General features: G+C 39.2%; 1 protein-coding gene across 3 annotated transcripts; it reads left to right on the forward strand.

Moving 5' to 3' along the window:
• LOC127004510 (bis(5'-adenosyl)-triphosphatase enpp4-like) lies at positions 1-15989 on the forward strand. 3 transcript variants are annotated; one of them, XM_050872315.1, is made up of 8 exons: positions 1-400; positions 2838-3009; positions 4376-4636; positions 4993-5194; positions 5359-5568; positions 7390-7641; positions 12351-12462; positions 15468-15989. In XM_050872315.1, the coding sequence occupies exons 1-8, from the start codon at positions 204-206 to the stop codon at positions 15550-15552; spliced, it is 1491 nt and encodes a 496-aa protein (XP_050728272.1). In that variant the 5' UTR covers positions 1-203; the 3' UTR covers positions 15553-15989. The 3 variants fall into 3 exon arrangements, with proteins under 3 accessions (XP_050728272.1, XP_050728273.1, XP_050728274.1); XM_050872316.1 differs by lacking the exon at positions 15468-15989 and adding an exon at positions 9250-9299 and having other exon boundaries at positions 12351-12448; XM_050872317.1 differs by lacking the exons at positions 12351-12462; positions 15468-15989 and adding an exon at positions 8494-8752.
• Positions 15990-21464: the final 5475 nt, after the last annotated feature.

Below are 21464 nucleotides of genomic sequence, written 5' to 3' on the forward strand. Positions count from 1 at the left end.
AGTGTTCACTAGACTGATGATAGTGGCAGTGACTCATTAATTTATCAACGTGCGTCAAGATCACTGACAAGACATAGCACCCAAGTTGAAACTGTAGATTAGTATGATGAGAGGATCGACTACTGGGTGACTAGTAACAGATCGGCAGGAAGCGCTGTGACAGGTGGTGCCTAGCTGGTGTTACCTTTTGCTGTTGCTGCTTCATGGCTATTGTGGAGATGTGGAGCACCCTGGCGACTGTCCTGGTGACGCAGCTGGCCATGCGTGTTCAGTGTGGGGGCGCCGGGCCGCGGGTCCTGGTGGTGGCCCTGGACGGCTTCCCCAAGGAGCAGCTGGCCCGGCACACCTGGGACCACCTCACATGGGTGTATGCTCATGGCAGCCACCCACGCAGGTTCATGTACGTGTCCAGTTGTGTTGATATGACTATTTCGTTATTACCCTTACTTCATAAAATATAGCTTTTGCATTGCATGGGATACCTACTGTGCTTGCTTAAGTGGGATATTACAGGACAGCATACCACCACACTTTTATTACTCACATTGCTGCTTCCTATTTTTGGTGCTTTTTCTTCCATTCCATATAGCTAATTTGAGGATGTTGAGGCTTTACTTCTTGTGCAAATTGATAATGACCATTTGACAACCATGATAATTGAGTAAAGATAAGTACTATGTATTTACACGCTGATATCTCTTTTCTGGAGAGCCATAGGAAAGAGTAGCGAGTAGCGGGCTTTTTTTTATTATTGTTTCCTTTTTTTTGTGCCCTTGAGCTGCCTCCTTTCTTGTAAAAAAAAATATATATATATATATATATACCTATATATATATATATATATATATATATACATATATATATATATATATATATATATATATATATATATATATAAAGATTTGTTTTAGTACCCTGCCAGTAACTCATTATATATCTATTTTATGAAACATCACTATTTCTTCATACATCTTTTCTACAAACCTTCAACAGTCATGGAAATGCTTTCAAAATCCAATTCAAGGACTTTTTTTTTACTCTTGAAAATAGGGGATAATGTTTACGAAAGTGCATTGCCTCCTTTGGCAGTGAAGAATTTTACCAAAAAAGTTGACTCTAAGGGTCTAGTACTGATCAATTATTTTTCTATTGTTTTGATTATTTGCATTTGGTGAGCTTTCTCTGTCACCAACTTTTCACAAAATGTGAAGTTTACTATGTATACAGTCAAACCTCAACATATGCAGATTTAACATGCATTTTAAATTATTGCAAATTTGAATATTTGCAGAGTAACCCGTGGATATTATCAAGTTAAAGACTTGCGTATTCGTGGGTTTTCCTTTGCACTTTTGTGGCCAGCCAAAGTACTTGTACCTCACCGCACAACCCGCCACCACCCTACGCACCTTCATACTTACAGAAACCATGGTAGTGGTTGCTCAATGTATGCATCTATCAGCAGAGATCCATAGATCCTTTACATCCATGGGTGTAGCTTATCTGTTACTTTAACCCCCATGGATGATGAGGTTTGACTGTATTATGTATTGTAAATAATTTAGAGATAATTTAACCCTTAAAGTGCGGGGTTGTTTGCCATGCCTGTCCTCCCACGCGGGCATATTCAGGCTAAAACATACCTCATTTCAACCTTGCATACCTTTACTGCTACTTAACACATGTGACTGAATGAAGTATCACTGTAAAGTACATACCCTCACCTGTCCTTTGACGTTAATTTGAAATCTATATGACCATTGGTAGCGCGAGTAGCGAATATTGAATAAGATCACTGAAAACGCATTATTATAGATAGTTTTCCACCTTTAGTGGACTTCCCTTCTTTGATTTAATAATAAAAGGCATAAACTTTATACAGTTTATGTGAAAAACACCCCAAAGAACTTAACTTACGCACCTTCCTAATGTCCTTGATTGGTACTGAGGTCAAATGGCCCCCATCTTATGGCTGAAATTCACTGGAAGGTGAGAGGAGGTGGGATGTCTAGCGGACATCTTCTCAAAGCTAACACTGGCATACACTGACCAAAAATTAGTCAAGAGAGCATGGTTGGGTATTGTTTGAAAGAAAACGACATGCTTACTCTACTTCACCACAAATAAATTAAATTTGACAGCGTGCTAAGTGAAAAAATAGCTTGTCGACTATTGTCGACACCCATGGTTTGAGCCCAGGCACCAGCCGTCGACAATTGTCGACACCCGCGCTTTAAGGGTTAAGTAAAGAGAATGTTGTATATAGGCTATGTGCAAAAACTAGACCATTTTTCACGACTTGAATATCTGCGGATTCTGGTATCTGTAAGGGGTCCTAGGACCAACATCCCATAGCCTTTTGATGTAAAATAGTGGTTGCAAGATCAAGACTGCACACTGCTTGGTAGACAGTCACTCTGTACAGTTATTCTGTACACAAAAAACATAAATGTACAGTGCATAAATAACATACAAAGAGAGTAGTAACAGAATTGGAATGTGACAGGACTGCAGCAGGATCATTCAAGTTGGAAGAATCAGCTGACAGCACTTAGTGTAATTTGAATCTGTAAAATATTTTAATTATTTATTTATTTATTTATTTTTTTTTTTATTATTTTTTATTTAGTACTTTTTTTTTTTTTTTTTTTTTGGGGGGGGGGGTATTTTACCCCTGATCTTTTTTCTATTTTTTCATATGTACAGATTTTTGCAAGTTCTCTTCATAAGTAGGGTTATGCCTGTACTAGTAGTTGATGCCTCATAATATATCTTATTTATGATTGTACATAGGGACTCACAAGTAATTAATATTGTCCTTTTCTATATCTTTGCAGAAATCAGTTTCCAACCAAGAGTTTCCCCAACCACTTCAGTGTAGCCACAGGGCTGTTTGAAGAGTCACATGGTGTGGTAGGCAACAAAGTATTTGACCCAAGTCTCAATCGCACCCTCACCATCAAGGATCCTGAGCTCTTTACACAGAACCCAGGTGTCATGCCTCTCTGGGTAGGTTTGTGGTCGTGTAGTTGCTGAAACATAGGGTGTATAAGGTATTGAATTAATTAGCAAATGGCCAGTAGAGATTTAGAATGGTCATCTTTAATATTGATTTTCATGTGCATTTGTTTAAACTGCCTCAAACTCACTTTCATTGCAAAAGAAGCTGTTCATCTATCTGTATTTCCGACACCCTGCTCCCTCACTGGAACTTCCCAAGAGGGGTTTTCCATGGTAGAAGCATGTCCTACATTTCCTGTTTCATTAGGTACACTCTCAGCACACTTAATCTCTTGCCTACCAACTCACTCGCTACAATGCTCATCCACTCTTTTGATCTATTTCACTGTTGATCTACTCCTGGCACCCTCTCCCGCAATCCTTCCCTCTTCCATATTAATTTTCATTACACGTCCAAACCATCTCAGACCACCACACTTCACTCATTTAACCACTTGTGATCCACTTTATCACTCTTCTACCCATACCAAACCTCTTATACATACTTTCCATACTTTTTTCATTTTCTTTTCTTACATAGTTCTCTCCATTGCACTCATAGCCTATTTATAAATGCTGTATTTGTGATTTGTGAAAGTGTTTATGCTCTCACTATTTTTACATTATTTTATTTATGCTAATGTGTTGCAGAATTTTCTCAGAAAGATGATATCAGGCTCAGCTTTTCTTAAGGAGGCCAATCAATATAAATTTCAGTGAAAAAAAAATTCTTTTCAATTTTATCCTATTTGTTATCTAGTTTCATGTGGATAGCTTATTTTAACCATTAAAGATATTAATGGTGTTAACCAATACAAAGCAAAACAACATAACCTCCATCCATGCCATATTTTTTTACAGACGACCGAGAATAGTCTGAATGACCGCATACGCACATATAGCTAGGATATGGTTCGAGAGATGAAATGACTCATATACTGCGTCATGGTACTGAAGAGGTTAATTGCCCATTACATATGCACTGCAGAGGTGCAGGCCCATGCATTGCCAAGGCGATACAGTAACAGAAGGTTGCAGTTTTTGGAAATCAGGTCTTTTGGGGTACTACTTGATCCCCTTGATTAAATACCGCTTTTTTCTTTTTTAGTACATAAACTCATTAGAAAACTTTGAAGCATCGAAAACAAAGCGCATATATATTATATATATTCTTAATTGTAACTCAGCCAATCTGATGGAAGGGGATGGAGCCTCCCTAGTGCAAGGGGCAGAGCTTCTTGGTGCAAAGTAACCAACTTAAATACAGACTGCTTTTCATATAGTTATGGGACTTCACAAAGCCATGTGAGATTTTTAAGCTGCCATTGCTGTAAAAGTCACCCATTAGCTTTCCCTAACAATATTTGCCCTTCAGACTTTGAATGAGCTTCATGGAGGCCACAGTGGCTGCATCATGTGGCCAGGCTGTGCTGTCCCTTTCCATGGGAGGAATGTGACCTTCAGTGAACCATACCGTGACAATGCTACATTTGATGAAGAGGTTGATCTGGCAGTGAAGTGGCTAACACATCCCATGAAGCCTGCCAACCTCATTTTTTTCTACCATGACCAGCCAGACATGGCTGGGCATGTGTATGGCCCAAACTCTTCATACTATGATGAGGAACTCAAGAAGGTAGCTAACTAATGCATGTTACCAGTATATTTGGGTGCTTTTTTACATCTAAGTGGTTGAGTCTATGATACTGCTGAATTATCAAAATGGTCAGTTTATTGTTATTTCTACTAAGATGATCAAGTGAGATATATGAAGCTTAGGAGTGTGGCAAAGGAATGGAAGTTGTGTGGTTAGTCACCATAAAAGTATACACAAAAAAGAGAAAATATACTGAACTTTTCCAAAAATATGACATTGTACACTCTAATGTTGGGAAAGCTTCGCATACCTTTCATTTTGTTGTATTATGTATCACTCAAATGGTCATTTTATTCATAATCTGAGTGGTATTCAAGTGATTTATTCTTCCCCAGATTGATGCAGGTTTGGGTTACCTCTTCCACATGCTGGATCTGCGAGGACTTAAAAAGGAGGTGGATGTGGTGATCCTAAGTGATCATGGAATGGCTCAAATTTCCTCCATCACTGGCATCATCGACTTGGACACCATTCTTGACCCGGGGCTCTATACCTTCACAGGCTCCTCTCCTGTTCTCAATATTTGGCCCATTAAAGGTGGATGAACTAATGATTTTCCATTGTTTTGCTTAAGTAGTAGAAGTTGTGTCATCTTTGTTCCATTGTAGTTCTGTATATGTAGTTCAGTGAAAATATCAAGCAATATTTGTGCCTTGAGCAGTTCTTTCTAATCAATGTAACATAATATTAAAATCTTGCAGAGAAGGTTGTATATGTGTATGCCAAGCTGCAGGATGGGAGTAAAGCTTACCCTTACAAAGTCTACATGAAGGAGGACAGTCAAATGAAAGCATGGCACTACATGAACAATCCACGCATCAGCAGCATCACCCTAGTAGCCAATGATGGCTATGTCTTCCAGGATGTCAAAGGATTCATCAAGGGCCACAAAGATAAAGGATATCCAGGCTGTAAGTGGTGTAGCTTTGTATTTGGCTGAGTAGTTTGTAGTTAAGTAAGGTGAAGACAGAAAAAAAAAAAGATTTTGCCAATATTTAGTACCATTGGTCCCATGTAATCCAGTATGACCTGTTGTATGGTTGGACTGTCAGCAATGCAATTGGCTCTCCCATTGGACTATCGGTGAGGAAGGTGACTAGACACCCAGTAGGATGAAATGTAAGACCTATCAAAGGGTGGATGAGCTTGCTAGCCAGCTAATTCTAGAGTGTGTATTTGGACTCACGGCCATAGCCATGCACCCAGTCTTCCTGGGCACCCCCACTCTCCCTTCCCCAGTGGGTGACAAACCAGGTCCTTCACTCAGTTTCTTGACCTGGCGCAACCCTTTGTACAGTTACATGGATGATGTGACCTTGATTGCAACTATCCAATCCCCTGAGGCTGAGGTTCGTGAATCGATCAACGATGACCAGAGACGTATATCAAGGTGGCGTGTGAGGTGGAACATGAAAGTGAATTTATCAAAGTCCAGGAGTCTTTTGGTTCCTAAACCCTGCACTGTCCTCCTATCTCATGGGGATCTGCTTTACAAGGATTCATTGCTAGCCAGGAGTGATGCAGTCACTATCCCAGGAGTTATGTGTGACACAATACTTACTTTAGAATGCCACATAAGATCGCTGGTTAGCTCAACTTCACATAAGCTCAGTATACTCAGAAAGGCTTACAGTATATTTCATGATGGGCACATCTCTGCCAGTTGCTTCTGTTGCTTTATTCTTCCTCTACTTGAGTATTGTGCACTGGTGAGGTCCTCAGTTACTTCTTGTCATTATAACCTCCTTGAGAGAGTTGTTTCCTACCACTAGCTTTCACTGTGACAGATCAGTCTTGGGTGACTTGAGTCATCGGCACGATGTCAGCAGTGTATGCATGCCCTTTACGATACGATCAAGCCCACACCACCTGTTGCACCACGTGTTTCCAGGGCCGTATGCGCTGACCAGGAATGTGTGCCTCACCTTAAATTTGCATTCGCTTTCCTTGCAGTCTATCTGTTACCACACCAGCCAGTTCCAGCATTGCTTCTTGCCCCATGTTGTTGATCTTTGGAACTCGTTGAGCAAGGGTGCCTGTGTTGCCAGGGACGTTCACTCTTTCAAGTGTTAGCCAAACTAGATTATTGAGTAGGCAGCTATTTATATATCTCCTACTGTTGTTATATTCTAGTTGTTTTTTCCCAGTGATATATAGTAGATATACCTATTTATATATTTATTGTGTATATATTTGTTATGCCTCTTAAAATTGTATTTTGTAAATTATCTCAAATATTATGCTCATACTTAATTAGTTGTTTTTAATTTCTACTTTTTTTTTTTTTTTTTTTTTTTTTTTTTGGGGTTTGTTTACTTGTGCATTATAAGATATTCAATACCCTCTGTCCCTCTTCTTCTATAATCTACATCATCTCATCCTCTTTCTATTTACCTCATTGCTTTCACTTTCATTTTCTCTTTCTAGGCATCTCAAGTGTTTGGGGGCTGCTGTACAGACAGCTTATAGGTTCTGCACTCCTCCCTCTCTGCCTAATTCATCTCTTATAATAATAATAATATTAATAATAATAATAATGTACATGCTCCTTCATAGGGGCCAGGGTTATGAAAAAAATGTAGGGTCTGACTTTGATTAACTGCATAACTATCATCATCCTAAAACAGTGTTACCTATCACTGTGGGCCATTTTCCTTTTCTTCTGCTTTGTGCATATCTTTGACTTCAACATTATAAATAAATTATCATTACAAAACATCTCACCTTTACAGTGACAGAGATGTTTGGTGACCATGGCTATGAAGTAGACAACCCAAGCATGGAGCCTATATTCGTGGCAGTTGGGCCTTCATTTCGTCAGAAATTCACAGCAGAGGAATTCAGTAACCTTGATGTTTACCCACTGCTGTGCCTAATGCTGGGGCTACCTCCGGGGCCCAACAATGGCTCACTTGACAATATCTACCCCATCCTGGCTCAGCCCATCACTACTCGTCTTATTCAGCCTCTCCTTGTCGCCCTGGGTTAGTTCCTCCTTTGGTACTTTAATCTTAAATCATCAGGGCTTTGTTTTGTTGATCCTATGAGACATCTCTACTTTTCTTAACTTTCTTCATTCAAGGCAAGCAGAAAGGCTAACTTTTGCTTTATGAAAATATTAAGCTTGCCAAAAATAGCATTTATTATAGGGATTATTATAGGGAGTGTTAGGCAATGGATATCTATACTTTTTACTTCCTTCCTCTCAATCTTTTCAGTAATATATATTTCAGTAAAGCTTCACTTTAACAAACCAGTTGGGGAAAGGGGGTGACATTTTATCTGAGGGATCCAAATTTTCACAGCTGTAAGTTTGCTATTTGCAACCATTTCCTTAAATAACAAAGGTTGTTCGTTATAAGGCATGGAAGTTCGAGATTGGAGGTGTTTACAGTTGGACGGAAAAAGCTAGACTGACTTGATGAACACCGCCAGGTTGGTTTCATTTCCACCGACACTGACTGATGTATATGTTCGGCTGGCCCGCACCGAACCAAACCCCTTATCTACCCAACTTGTTTGATAAATTCCCATATATACCAGACTGGTCCAAAAAGTTTGTTAGAACCAAAATTGATTATATTTAGGTCCCATAAAAGCAAAGGTTTACTGTATGTTAGTAAGCGGAGTCTTCATTAGCTACTTTTAGCAATTGAGTACTTAATGGTTTTTAGTTTTTTTTATATAAAACTAGGGTAGTAAGAACTGTAAATAGTATAATATCCTGACATCATTATCCACTAAAAAGTATGCTTTCTTACTTTGTCTCCTCAGCTGTCAGTTCAGTATAGGAAAGCTAAGCAATTACCAATCTGCCAAACTTTGTTCCTTTCCAGCCTGGCAGACCTAAAAGAAAATTGTTGGAATTTTAAAGCTACATGTGACAGGATCAGTATCATATGAAAAGTTTGTCTTTTGATTGTTGCAACATTTTTAGTGCTCTACCATGTTTCTCAGTACTGTGTCTAGAGAACATAATGAATACTTCTCTCTGAAAGGGGTACATTATTGCTTGGTAGATTAAGGTGAAGAGTAACCTTTCATGGGTTTGCAGTTGCTGCCACTGATTGAGTCAAAATTTCTGACATTAGCATGTGAACAGCTTTCAGAGGCTTTCATTCATTGTGAAAACCTTTACCTCAAAGTTGCTCATTATGAAATTCAGTACTTGAGGTGATGTTGTAAAGCTGTAAAATATATATATATATATATATATATATATATATATATATATATATATATATATATATATATATATATATATATATATATATATATATATATATATATATATATATATATATATATATATATATATATATATATATATATATATATATATATATATATATATATATATATATATATATATATATATATATATATATATATATATATATATATATATATATATATAAACCATATATTCTTTATGAAGACAGCAGCCATAGTGATGTATTCCAAATTCTATTTGTTTTCATTGTTTTCTCTTAATTTTATTGTGATGCCTTTCCCTTCTGGTGTTGACATAACATGATGACCTGGTGAGGCAGGTAATGGCAAGCATTAAATAGCCTCATCTTTGGTGTCAGGCACTCTGGTGTTGTGTCTTCTGCTATCTCACAGCAAGTGACACAGCAAGGTATTTTGCTGTTTTAATCTACAAAATGTTTCATATGCAGTTTCCTAACTACCAGTAGCTAGAACACCATTATTTAATTCCTGCTTTATTCCTATTACTGTGCATGAAGTTACTGGCCAGTCATTAACTGTTGTCTCTAAAATTGATGAACATGTCAGAGATCATAACTTTTTTTTTTTTTTTTTTTTTTTCCATCAATTCATGACATTGCCTTGGTTCATGTGACTCCTTTAAAGGTCTATCATGCCATGTTCATGTATTTGAGAAACTGACTAAATCAGAAAGGAGAGTTGTATTAAAGTTCTGAGTAGTGCATTTCAGCATATCCGGGAACACACAGTTGAATGTGATAAAGAAACTGGTGATATTATGAATAGCCCCTTGCTCCTTTTCATACACTACATATTTTCCCTAATTACAGAACTTCATATTTGCACTCTTTTCTTTCACCCTCCATCCTTCTTGTCATCATACATCATAATACTATTATAGTAGTACTAAAATATTGAGATCGTTCGGGCATTGGCTACTGTGGGTATTCACCGCGTTGCCAAACCTTCCTGACACACACACACACACACACACACACACACACACACACACACACACACACACATATAAATGATATGGTGGACGGAGTGACCAGCTATGTGAGTTTGTTTGCAGATGATGCAAAGCTATTGAGACGAGTGAATGATGTGAAGGACTGTGAGGCATTGCAGAGGGACCTGGATAAAATATGGGAGTGGAGTGGTACATGGCAGATAGAGTTCAACCTTGGGAAATGTAAAAAAATAGAGTTTGGTAGGGGCGGTAGAAGATGTGAATACTATTATAAGATGGGAAGTGAGATAATATGCAGAGGAATGGAAGAAAAAGATTTGGGAGTGACTGTCTCAGAGAACATGTCACCGGACAAACACATCAACAGGATAACGGGACAAACTATGAATTTGCTGAGGAACATAAGGACGGCATTTGTGTATTTGGACGAGATGATGAAGAAAATAATAGTTGCAATGATAAGGCCAAGGTTGGAGTATGCATCAGTGGTCTGGTCTCCTCATGAAAAGATGAACATAAGAAAGCTGGAAAGAGTGCAGAGAGTAGCAACTAAGATGGTACTGGAACTTAGTGATCAGACATATGAGGAGAGACTCAGTAGCATGGGGCTCACAACCCTGGAGAGAAGAAGAAGAGAGAGGACACCTGATGGTGGTGTACAGGGTGGCGAGCGGGGTGGAGAATCTGAACAGAGAAGACCTGTGTGTGTGGAACGAGAGAGAAACGAGAGGACATTGAAAGAAGTTGAGGGCGACCACGTGCAGGCGAGATGTGAAAAAGTTTAGCTTCCCAAACAGAAGCATTGAGCTATGGAATAGACTGGAGAAGGAGGTGGTTTGTGCAGAAAACATTCATGATTTTTAAGGAAAAGTTGGATAAGAGAGGATATGGAGACGGGACAGCGCAAGCGTAGCTCTTTTCCCTTATGTCACAACTAGGTAAATACAACTAGATAAATACACACACACACACTCTCGTCAATGTGAAGAAATGTTATGTAATGGAAATGGGAAAGCGTGATGGGAGATGGAGAAATATTAAAGAAAGTTCAAGAAGAGAGAGATCTGGGAGTGAAAATACAAGATAATCAACAGTCTGAGAGTCATGTTGATAGGATATTCGGTGATACGTATAAAATGGTGAGAAATATAGGATTAGCATTCCACTACTAATAACCACTATGATTAGACCAAAATTGGAATATGCGGAGAAGAAACACATAAACAAATTAGAAAGAATACAAAGGATGGCAACAAAAATGGTTTCAGAACTGGAGGGATTGACATATGAAGAGAAATTAAAGTAAATGGACCTACCAACACTGGAACAAAGAAGAGAAAGGGGAGACCTAATACAAATTTATAAATTATTGAGTAAAATGGAAGAAGTAGATAATGAGGAGTTACTACTAAGAGAAGGAATAAACACCAGGAACACAAGAGGACACAGTAAAAAATTAAGAAAGGGAAGATGCTTGAGACAAAGAAATTTAGCTTCCCTCAAAGAAATATAGAGGTGTGGAACAGACTAAGTGAGGATGTAGTATCGGCGAAGAGTGTACAAAACTTTAAGGAAAAGTTGGACAAATTCAGATACAGATACGGGACCACACGAGCTTAAGCCCAGGCCCTATAAAACTACAACTAGGTAAATACACACACACACAGAAAAACAAAATGTTAGGCAGGGCATGTTGAGATGACCTTGACAGTTGTGTATGTTGAAATGACATGCTGCACCTAACATATAGCTATTAGGCACGAGTAGCACCTCACTTGCAGTGTCCTTTAAATTTAGTGCATTCAAACAGTGTCTATACTGAATAATATGTAAGCATATTATTTCATTGTATATTAGCTATGACTGCTATATTCTTTGACCAGTAGTAGACAGCACCTTCCAGCATGGCATGGTCTCTAGTGCTCTTATGGAACCCTAAGCACTTATTAAATTTAGTTGTTCATAGTACCGAGTACAACAGTACATCCCTGATGTGAAATCTGTCAAGTTTCTGCACAATAACTTTGCACTTTTGTACACCCCACATAGCAAAGTAAATGATGAAGTGGAGTAAATATAACCTACACACTGTCAGGTGTGACTGCTTTTGTGTTGTGTGTGAAAGTGGCATATTTTCTAGAATGAACAATAATACCTGCTAGTTTCAAAATATAATTTCATGGAATGTATGTTTCATTAGTCACTATGTGGAGAGAGAGGTTAATATTTGTATATTTTTGTAATTTGATGAACCTTTAGTTTATTCATTCTATGATGTCACAGTTTTATGGTAAGAAGTCAATACATATTGAAAATATTATGAAATTCTATGATTTCACATTTGAAAAAAAAATGTATAAGTAAAATATAGGAAAATATTAACATTTATATGAGAACAAACTTTGTTCTAATTAACCAGTTTTCAAAACATTCAAATAATTGTCTGACTATCATCACTTTGTAACTCCTTTATGTCCTCCTCCCTAGCCTGCCTAGTGGTGTTTGGTGTGGTGATCATGGCAGTGGCATGCAAAATACACCATCGGGAGAAACGGTCTCCTGTCTCTGCTGATGCACTGATCAACGGTTATGTGTACAGGTTAGTGCTGGACCAACCTAAGTTATGATCAGCTAAGTCACAGAAGCAGCAAGTCAGGTGCTTCAGGATATTTTGCTGAAGGTATAGAAAATTTAATTGAACAATTCAATTAGTCATTTAATCAGTAGGGGCATACACCTGTGTGGGGATTCCTGCAATATATGTATACTGTACAGACGTCAAAAAAAGTATTGGTGCACTATAAGTACGAATCATTCTGACACCACGGAACGAAGGACGGTGAAAAGAAGTGGCCGACTTGATACACGTTGGTAGCCCTGCTGTGAGGTGAATTCCATAAATCACCAGCCAGCATGATATTACTTACAGGTTTACATATGTGGTTACGTGTAACGGCCTATCTGCGTGCGTCGATAATGCAACATAACACTGTCACATGGTTTTTACTGTAACACTTTACATGTGGAAAAACATAACTGCACTTCACTTATGAAATAGGGTATGTGAACTATACAACATGGTAGTTGAATACGGGTCATGTATATATTATAGCTGTTATTACTCACAGTCATAATTATGCTGTTATAATATTACTAGTAATATGTTTGCTGTTATAATACTACTTTTAGGAGAAATATAAGCGCGTTTCAATTTTTTTATTAATACATTAATAAGCCGTATAGGCACCACCTGCTGCTAAGACAGCATTCAGCCATTTAGGCACGGATGCCACCAACGCACTAGTCATTTCTTGCCCAAAGTGGACGACGGAGGTGCTCCCGTGCTTGCAGTGCACTTCTGACGACAGCAGCACGGTTCCGTCCCCGGTCCCGCTCAGGCATATGTCGGACCATTGCTGCCCAGACGTGCTCGATAGGGTTGAGGTCTGGCGATTAGGGTGGATGTGGCACCAGAGTGACGTTTGGATGTCGGCCAAACCACTCTCCAACAACCCGGCATGTGTGGATTGGGCTGTTATCCTGGAGAAGGTAGAAAGGCTCCCCCTCGGGGAACAGCAATGTCTCTACCGTGGGAAGAAGGACCTCCTCCAGGATTTGAACATACTTATCATCTGTTAAATATCCCGGTCCAACATCAGCCAACTCCCCAACGGCACTGGCATGCATCCATCCAAATAACCCTGCAGAGACACGCCCGCTCCTGCTGCTAGCAATTAGATTTTTAATGTCGTATCTGAAACATTATAGCCATTTATGTAGTAGTCACATAAAACCTCTTCTGTAACTGATATTGAAAGGTGTATTGCAGCCAACCAAGTCTATGTCTTGTCCTTGATATTCAAAGTTAGTGTAATTACAGTTATGCTAGCATAACTATAATTACTCTAACTAGTAGTAGACAGAAGACAGACAACACAAATCTGTGGGTGTGGATACAGGCACCTGTAGTAACCACCAACTTGTTTACGTATTCATATGAGTGAGTGAGTGTGTGTGTGTGTGTGTGTGTGTGTGTGTGTGTGTGTGTGTGTGTGCTGCACTGCAGACCCTGGTCACGGCGAATGTCGACAGCAGGTGTGAATGGGTCATCATCGATGGCATTTGGTGAACAGTAACACAGGATATCATTATATTACAACATGTATTACCATATCCAGTTATAGTCCACCTGTTATTATCCACATTATCTAATATTACAGACTGTAATATTACACTACAGACTGTAATATTCTATTACAGACTGTATTATATCACCAAAAACAAACAATTAACCTGGTAATCGGCTGCGGTGGTGCAACGTAGGTGCCCGACTCGTGGCATGTTGTCTGTAGCACCTGTGTCTGCGTGCCGCCGAATCCACCGTGCTGCTGTGTTCCGGTGAATATGAAGCTGACGGGCAATATCAGTAATAGTGACACCCCTAGCATGGAGGGCTACGACAGCCCCTCGTGTTGCCTGTGATGTTTCCATGTTGATTGGCATGACCATGATACGAAGATAACCACGTAAACTTCCTGACAGTCTTTGAAATGTTTTTGGATCTGAGTTATGAAACAATCGCTGTGTGGTTCGAATCTTACGAACAAGCCACAGTCAGGCATGCCAACCCTCCCACAATATCAGCGGATGCTCGAATGTTTGCTGTAGGCATTGCACCCCTTGTGCACCGATACTTTTTTTGACGTCTGTACCTTTTAATTTGTTTCTGGTTGAATGGGGTTTTTTGGTGAATTGAGTTGATATTATTTTTATGGCTGACGGGCTAATGTGGTGGAGATAAGCTCAGAGTCCATGCACAGCCATAGCATATGCTCCCGTTACAGATAGATACCCCCCTGTACCTAGACACCCAACAGGAATAAAACAAAACCTGTTAAGAGGGGTATGATTTCCTCTGTAAACTGACAGCCATCTAGTACTAGTTACTGGAGAGGTTATTGATGAAGCCTTAGCTAAATCCTCTTGTTAGGATGAAAAATATTTTGATAAATATAATGAACTCCATTTAACCATGATAAAGAGCTGATTGGCAAGCCAGCCAGTTCTACCACTGAAGAGCAATTCCTCTGAGTCCATGATGAATCCCATTGTTTAGTTCTGTCTGCTGAGTGGAAGGGCTGACTTTACACCACAGTCCCTTCTATTAGTTTTAATTATGAAATCATTATCCATATGCCTCCAGTGATCCCTTTTCAGATCTCTTTATAACTGTTGTGGAATGTGGAAATCTTCACTCCATGTGTCATAAATGGTACTGAAAGGGTAGTGGAAAGTCATTATTTTTTTCTTTTCATTTAACATCCTATGTTAGTAAAATATGTGTAAATATTAACATTTCTATGAGAATAAATTTTGTTCAAATTCCCACTCTTGATGATTATAAACTCTCTCCTCCCCGATGTTCAGTCTTCTTTGGTCTTTCAGCTGGCCTCCTGTAAGGATGAAATTAGGGAAAGGAAAATTTACAAGAGGTAAAAGGACATGTAGACATTAATAAGCAAAGTGCTAGAACCTAAGGCATCATATCATTGACTAACTTTCCAAATATATAGAGTGAGGGCTACATGTTTTCTTTTTTTCCAGGAAAACTATGGAAAAAGACAAGAAGTCTGCTGATGAAAGTGAAGAGGAATGTCTATTGGATAATGAAGAGATAGACTTGGTGTAGGCATGAGTACATACAAAGGTTTGTGGGCAGAGTGGTGCTTCAGAACCTTGGAGAAATTAAATAAGTTTAATAATTTCAAGTTTAAAATATTCATGGGACAACAAGTTTTAGGGCACATCATCCAAGTGTCTCATGCCAAAGATTACAAATGTTGCTTTATGTAAGTTAATCCTAGTCATGCTAAAAAGGTCTTATGTGTAAGTCCTATAGATTTGTTGCGAAATGCACAACTCTTGAATTTTTCTGTTATTTCTTATTGGAACAGCAAAAGCCTTTCAGTCCTTGACAAAATATTTTAAACCTGTTGAGAAGGCAACTTCCCCTTTTATCATCCTTGCTTCAGTGACACTATAGTCGGTGTCATGAGAGCTGGCTGGGATAATCTTTCAAGGATGGACTTGCGAACTTGGTATCATTGCTTGGGTGATGGTACTGCGTGCTCATTGGCCAAATCTCAACTTGTTCTAACGTACAAGAAATTTACTTTGTATTCCAATGAAAACCCTTTTTGAGTTGGAAGGTAACAGATTGCTTTGATAGAAACTAATGCAATATTACCTTTATCGATAAATATGTGCCTTTTCAACTATTATAGAAAAATCTGAAATGACATTCATAACAAAACTGAGGTGTTACTTCACGTAAACGAACAATACCCAGCGACTGAAGCGACTGTTAAGGCTAGACATTTTTTTCCCTATTTTTCCTACTACTACAAAGTGCTGGGCTACAGTCTACACAATGTCATTCATTAACTCATCTCTTGTAATATTTTTTTGGTATATTTTTAGTCCTGACTCAATTATGTGTAGTGATGCTACGTAGTCATAATGTAAACATTCGCCTATGGCAAGAACCTCCTCTTTCATCGTGCTATCATTAATCCTGAAATATATTTCCATTATTTATAGGTAATAAATAAGCATAAGGAAGAGCGATTATAAGAATAACTACAGTTAGATACCAACAGGGCTGATTTAACCCCTAAAGGACCGGAGGAGGCTATAGCAAATTTAAAGGGCGATAACCAAGGCGGTTATAACAGCCTTGCTGTTTTTACGCCAAATTTAGCTACATTTTGCCAATTTTTGTATTTCACTTATTGGGAACTCTGCCCGAGATTTAGTTTGGCTACTCTGTCAGTCTCTGCTCTTATCATGGCAGAAAGCAGTGACACTGATTCCGATGTGCCCGATTTCCTGCCCACACCCTCCCGCCCTCGGACCTGAAAGCCATGCGTATTACCTTCTGGCTAACCACACACAAAAGGGGCTTTATTGTGTGGAGGGAGCTTATAATATAGACTAGCTTACGTTAATAGAGCTCAGGGCACCGTTTTCATTACGACCTAGCCATGGCCAAGCAGCCAAAACAGACGCATGGCCGTTCCAGTCAGAATTCTCTCCTCCCTCAACTCGCTGTCTCTCCATAACCACGGCGTGTAGAGACTTCTGGATGGCATCATTAGAAAGAGGAAGACTTAATAGTGAGTACAAAGTCTGTTTCATTTGCTCGTCCATTGTAGGATAAGAGCAAGGAGTGTGTGAATACAGGCTATTTTTGGTGTTTAGCACTGGAGGGCCAGTCCTGGCAGCACCAAGATTACCATCACTGCCGGTCCTGGGGGGGTTAAAGAGGTAGCAAAGAGCGAAAGATAGTAGGCTATGTCACAGCAAATGGAATTTGCTGCAGGTTAGATCTAGTAAACAACAGGCCAATGAGCAGCGCAGAGACCACCACCCAAGCAATGGTGCCAAGTCCGCGAGTCCTTCCCTGAAGGATTATTCCCACCAGTTCTTGTGACACCAACTATAAAAGGTGATCAGAGAATCACCCCGAGTTAAGTAGCTAAGACCTTACAGTTCTGCTAGGGAGGAGGGAGTTAGGATTGACCTCAACCCCTGTTGAAAGCAAGGGGGGGAGGGAGAATTGGAGAAAGGAAGTATTGGAGTGGGGTGCTAAACTTACTTTGACTGAAACAAGGACACTGAAGTTGGAAGTGACAGGGATGGGACTGGGACATGAAGGGCTAGAAATTTTGCAGTGTTGGATATTGTCTCCAAAAGGGAGTCAGGAGGGGAGCACTGGCAGGAGGGCAAGACTCAAGATAACTAGGAGGGAGTAAGAATAGTGACAGATTTTTGGGGGAAAGTGGAGGAGTGACATTTTGATTAAACATATATGGATACATTGTGGGAGGGTGTAGGAAGAGATAAGGGATTAAAGTGTCAGAATCTAAGGCAGAGAAGGATGGAGAGGAGCAAGAAAGAAGATATAGGAACAAGTAGAGAAGAAGAGAAAAAGGGAAGCAACTGGAGGGGAGGTAATAAAACCAGTTGTAGTAGATGAACTGGCAGAATGAGCTAGTAGAGGAGCATGCTAGGAGAGGGGGTATAAGATGAAGCCAAAGTGATGAGTTTCTTGTCATGTATTTTCTACAATTAGGCTTAAAGCAGAGTGCAGCAACTTCTGATTGAAAGTGGTAGACAGAACTAATGTAGAAAACATTGCAGTTTTCACAGACATTACCCCATAAGGGGCGGGTGATGCGTTTTCTGGTTGCCGGATAAAAGGCAGGTGACAGGTTTTTCTGGTCTGCCTTTATTCACCCTAATTTTGAAGCTTGCATGGGGATTTATGGGTCAATGTGACTCCTAGGCTGCCACACAACTCCTCCGTGCCATTCTCAGTGTTTCCATGACTAAAACAGTGGCAGGAGGAGAGTTTTTAGAGCTCCCTCGTCTGATTCCACAATCAGTGACCTCGACTCCTCATAAGCCTCCTCTTGCTCCCAAAAGAGCTCTCACTGTCAGTGCAATCGGGAGAGAGCTGAAAGTGACTTTCAAGCCTCGAAGGTTATGTTAGTGGTGAAGACAGTGTCGGCACAAGTGTTGAACTCCAACCCCTTGTCTTATCAGGAAAGCTGAGTCCCGTCATTGTGCAACCTCGCTTTGGTGGCTATCCGGTAAACTGATCTCATTACAGTGATGGTGAAAGTGATATTGAAGCCCCTGAGGATGTATCCCACCACTCTTCAGGGTTACCAAATTCAGAATATGAGGGTAATGAAGGGGCTTTGCAACGGGGTCAAGTGCAGGAGAAGGAGGGACACTCACTACACCGTGCCAGCCTCAACCTAAGCAGTGTTCTGAACATAGCCCTGCTGCAAGGAAAAAGTTACTGCCTTTCATATCACCACAGAAACACCACATGACATAGAGACTTTGGGTTTGTGGCAGATTGAAAATGAAGGATGGATAAAGGGAATGCCCATAAATTTAAAGCTTCTGGGTTAGGAAGAGCCGTGAAATTGATAATGGAAAGTGAGCAATTTTCAGGAAAATGTCAGAACATTGCCGTACAGGGAGAACCGATTTCACATTGCATCCCCATCCTTTAGGGGCTAATTTCTAAAGGGCAGATAGAGTGGTCTGGCCAGGTTTATCACTGCTGGAAATGACTGGGAGGAAGAGTGTGTGATTGGACTTTGCAGTGAGCTATTTAGTCATTTAAATAGAACCAGTAAAGGTTCTTTGCCAGATACTAGGATTACAATAGAGCCATTTCCAGTGTGCATTTAAGTATTTATATATGTAGTAAGTAAGTGTCTTCTTCACAGGAGCTGCCCCAAAGGCCTTTTAGAAGTAAAAGTAATTTCATCATTGGCCATGATAAACCTTCAAGAGAGTGGAGAAAGCTTAGGTTCTCTCCTCAAAACCCTCATGAAGAGTGAGGGATGTGAAAAGTAGGGTTACCACACCAGTGGCACCCCCAGGCCATTTGTCTAGCTTATGGCTAGCCTCACATCCCAAATGCATGGCACTCACCAAAGAAAAAGAGAGGGGGAATAGTTAGATGCAGAGGGAGGGAGAAGAAATTGCATAGAAGGGAAAGTTCAAGCAGAATTTGTCAGAAAGGGGCAGAAACAGGAAATCACAAGGTCTCTGCCCCAGCATTGTGCACCAGTCCCTGGTCCCAAGTACCCTCATGATGAAAATGGACTTGAAAATAGGGAGGTGTTATTTAGAACAAGGTCATATGCTCAGTTCCGAAAGAAAATTTGGTATACACAGTCGGATGGCCATGCCATGTAGATCAACTTTCCTGAACATCATGATATCTCTTGATCATTTCAAAAATTAAAACAATGTAAAGTGTTGTGTAATAACCAATTGTCTTCTAACAGACTGAGTTGGAAGTTACCTTCTCAGTTTTATATCCTTATATTTTTAAGATTCTTATGCTTAGGAATAAGAATTTTAGTTCCATTTGTATTGTCAGGAATTTAAAGAAATACTTCTGGTTACTTTACTAATACTAGTCACTATATGTATTAATCAGTTTTATCTAGTCATGGGCAAGATATCGTACAATTTAGCTTTAGACTTTTTTTTTTTTTTTTTTTTTCCCATATATTAAAGATTTCAGTGCAATGGCAACAACATACTTGCAAAAGTAAGTTTATATCAGTTGTACTTAACCCTCATACTCCATTAGCCACGATCCTAGCGCTATTCAAATCTCACGTTCCTTTTTTGATATAGTTTGTTTTGGTTTGAGGCTATGCATCACACATCAAGCCTTATGACTGGCCCATTGTTTCCTAGCTTATACCTCACCTATCCAATCAAATCCCAGCTTATATAATCATATATTTACAAGCTTATTCGAGCATCATATTTTCCCAACATGGGTACAGATCGTGGTGGGTGCTATTTATTATAGTTTCTTACCAGTTTACAAGTGAAATAGCTACTATATTACTATTTCCACAGGTAAATAAGTATATGAGGCACACGATAAGACAGATGACGACATGTGACTGTAATGTTTTGTGCTCTTATTTGACATGGACAAATGAGTAGTGTGTGCTGTGTTGACAATGGCTGATGAGGAGTGTGAGGTAAGATTGAAGTTTCCAACCTAGAAGAAATTGACCTGAATGAGTATGCTGAAACTAATGCTCTGTTTTTAATTTATGACTATGGCAAGGAATGATTTCTTAGCTTTCAAATGGTATACAATTCCCAGGTTTTGTTGAATGATGAGTAAATAATCTAGGAAACAATGGAAAACCAGTTAACTCTCCCCCGCATGATGACGCGTTTCGCGTCATCAAGGGTAAAAGGTCCTGGCGCATGATGATGCGAAATGCACCATAAAACTTTAAAAAATTGATTAAAAAATAAATTTTCAGTGAAAGTGCATCATATTTGGGAGCATCATTTGTTGGGATAAGTTTCTTAATGGTAACATATGGCAACCTTTCTAAGGAGCATAGATGAGGAGTGTGGAGATATTTTTATTTGTTAGCCTCCTCTGAGGGGAGAGGAAAAAAATACAGTTTTCTCGGTGTAACTCGGGAACTAATAGGCTTATGAGGATTTTGAGGATACCATATGAATCCTCACTAAATTCCGCTTCGAAATATATATATATATATATATATATATATATATATATATATATATATATATATATATATATATGGCTAAAAGAGTTGGCCCACAAAATTTCGAGCTAGCGAGTGGGGAGAGTTGGTACTTCAGATTTATTGTCTACAATACTCTATACGGAGACTTGAAACAAATTTGTAGTGTTTATATATATATATATATATATATATATATATATATATATATATATATATATATATATATATATATATATATATATATATATATATATCCCTCTATTTTTATTTGCGCATGTTCTAGTACAAGTCTTTATGAATCCATTGATACCAAATTCATTGGGGTAATATATATATCTGTGAGGGTAAAATACGTCCGGGAATGTAGAGTATCGCGGCGGCAAAAAAAAGCCGGTTGGGCCTGAGAAATGTATGATGAGCGGAACAGAAACTTATTGGAAACTTATGGTGCGTGAGAGGGTTAATATTCATCTCTCCC

This window comes from Eriocheir sinensis, chromosome 28 (assembly GCF_024679095.1).
Source record: "Eriocheir sinensis breed Jianghai 21 chromosome 28, ASM2467909v1, whole genome shotgun sequence".
Taxonomy (NCBI): Eukaryota; Metazoa; Arthropoda; class Malacostraca; order Decapoda; family Varunidae; genus Eriocheir; species Eriocheir sinensis.

Excerpts from the sequence above, each read along its gene's own strand:
- LOC127004510 (XM_050872315.1), top strand. The coding sequence starts at position 204 with ATGGCTATTGTGGAGATGTGGAGCACCCTGGCGACTGTCCTGGTGACG. Across the intron at positions 401-2,837 it reads AGCCACCCACGCAGGTTCAT|AAATCAGTTTCCAACCAAGA; the intron begins GTACGTGTCCAG and ends ATATCTTTGCAG. Across the intron at positions 3,010-4,375 it reads CAGGTGTCATGCCTCTCTGG|ACTTTGAATGAGCTTCATGG; the intron begins GTAGGTTTGTGG and ends TTTGCCCTTCAG.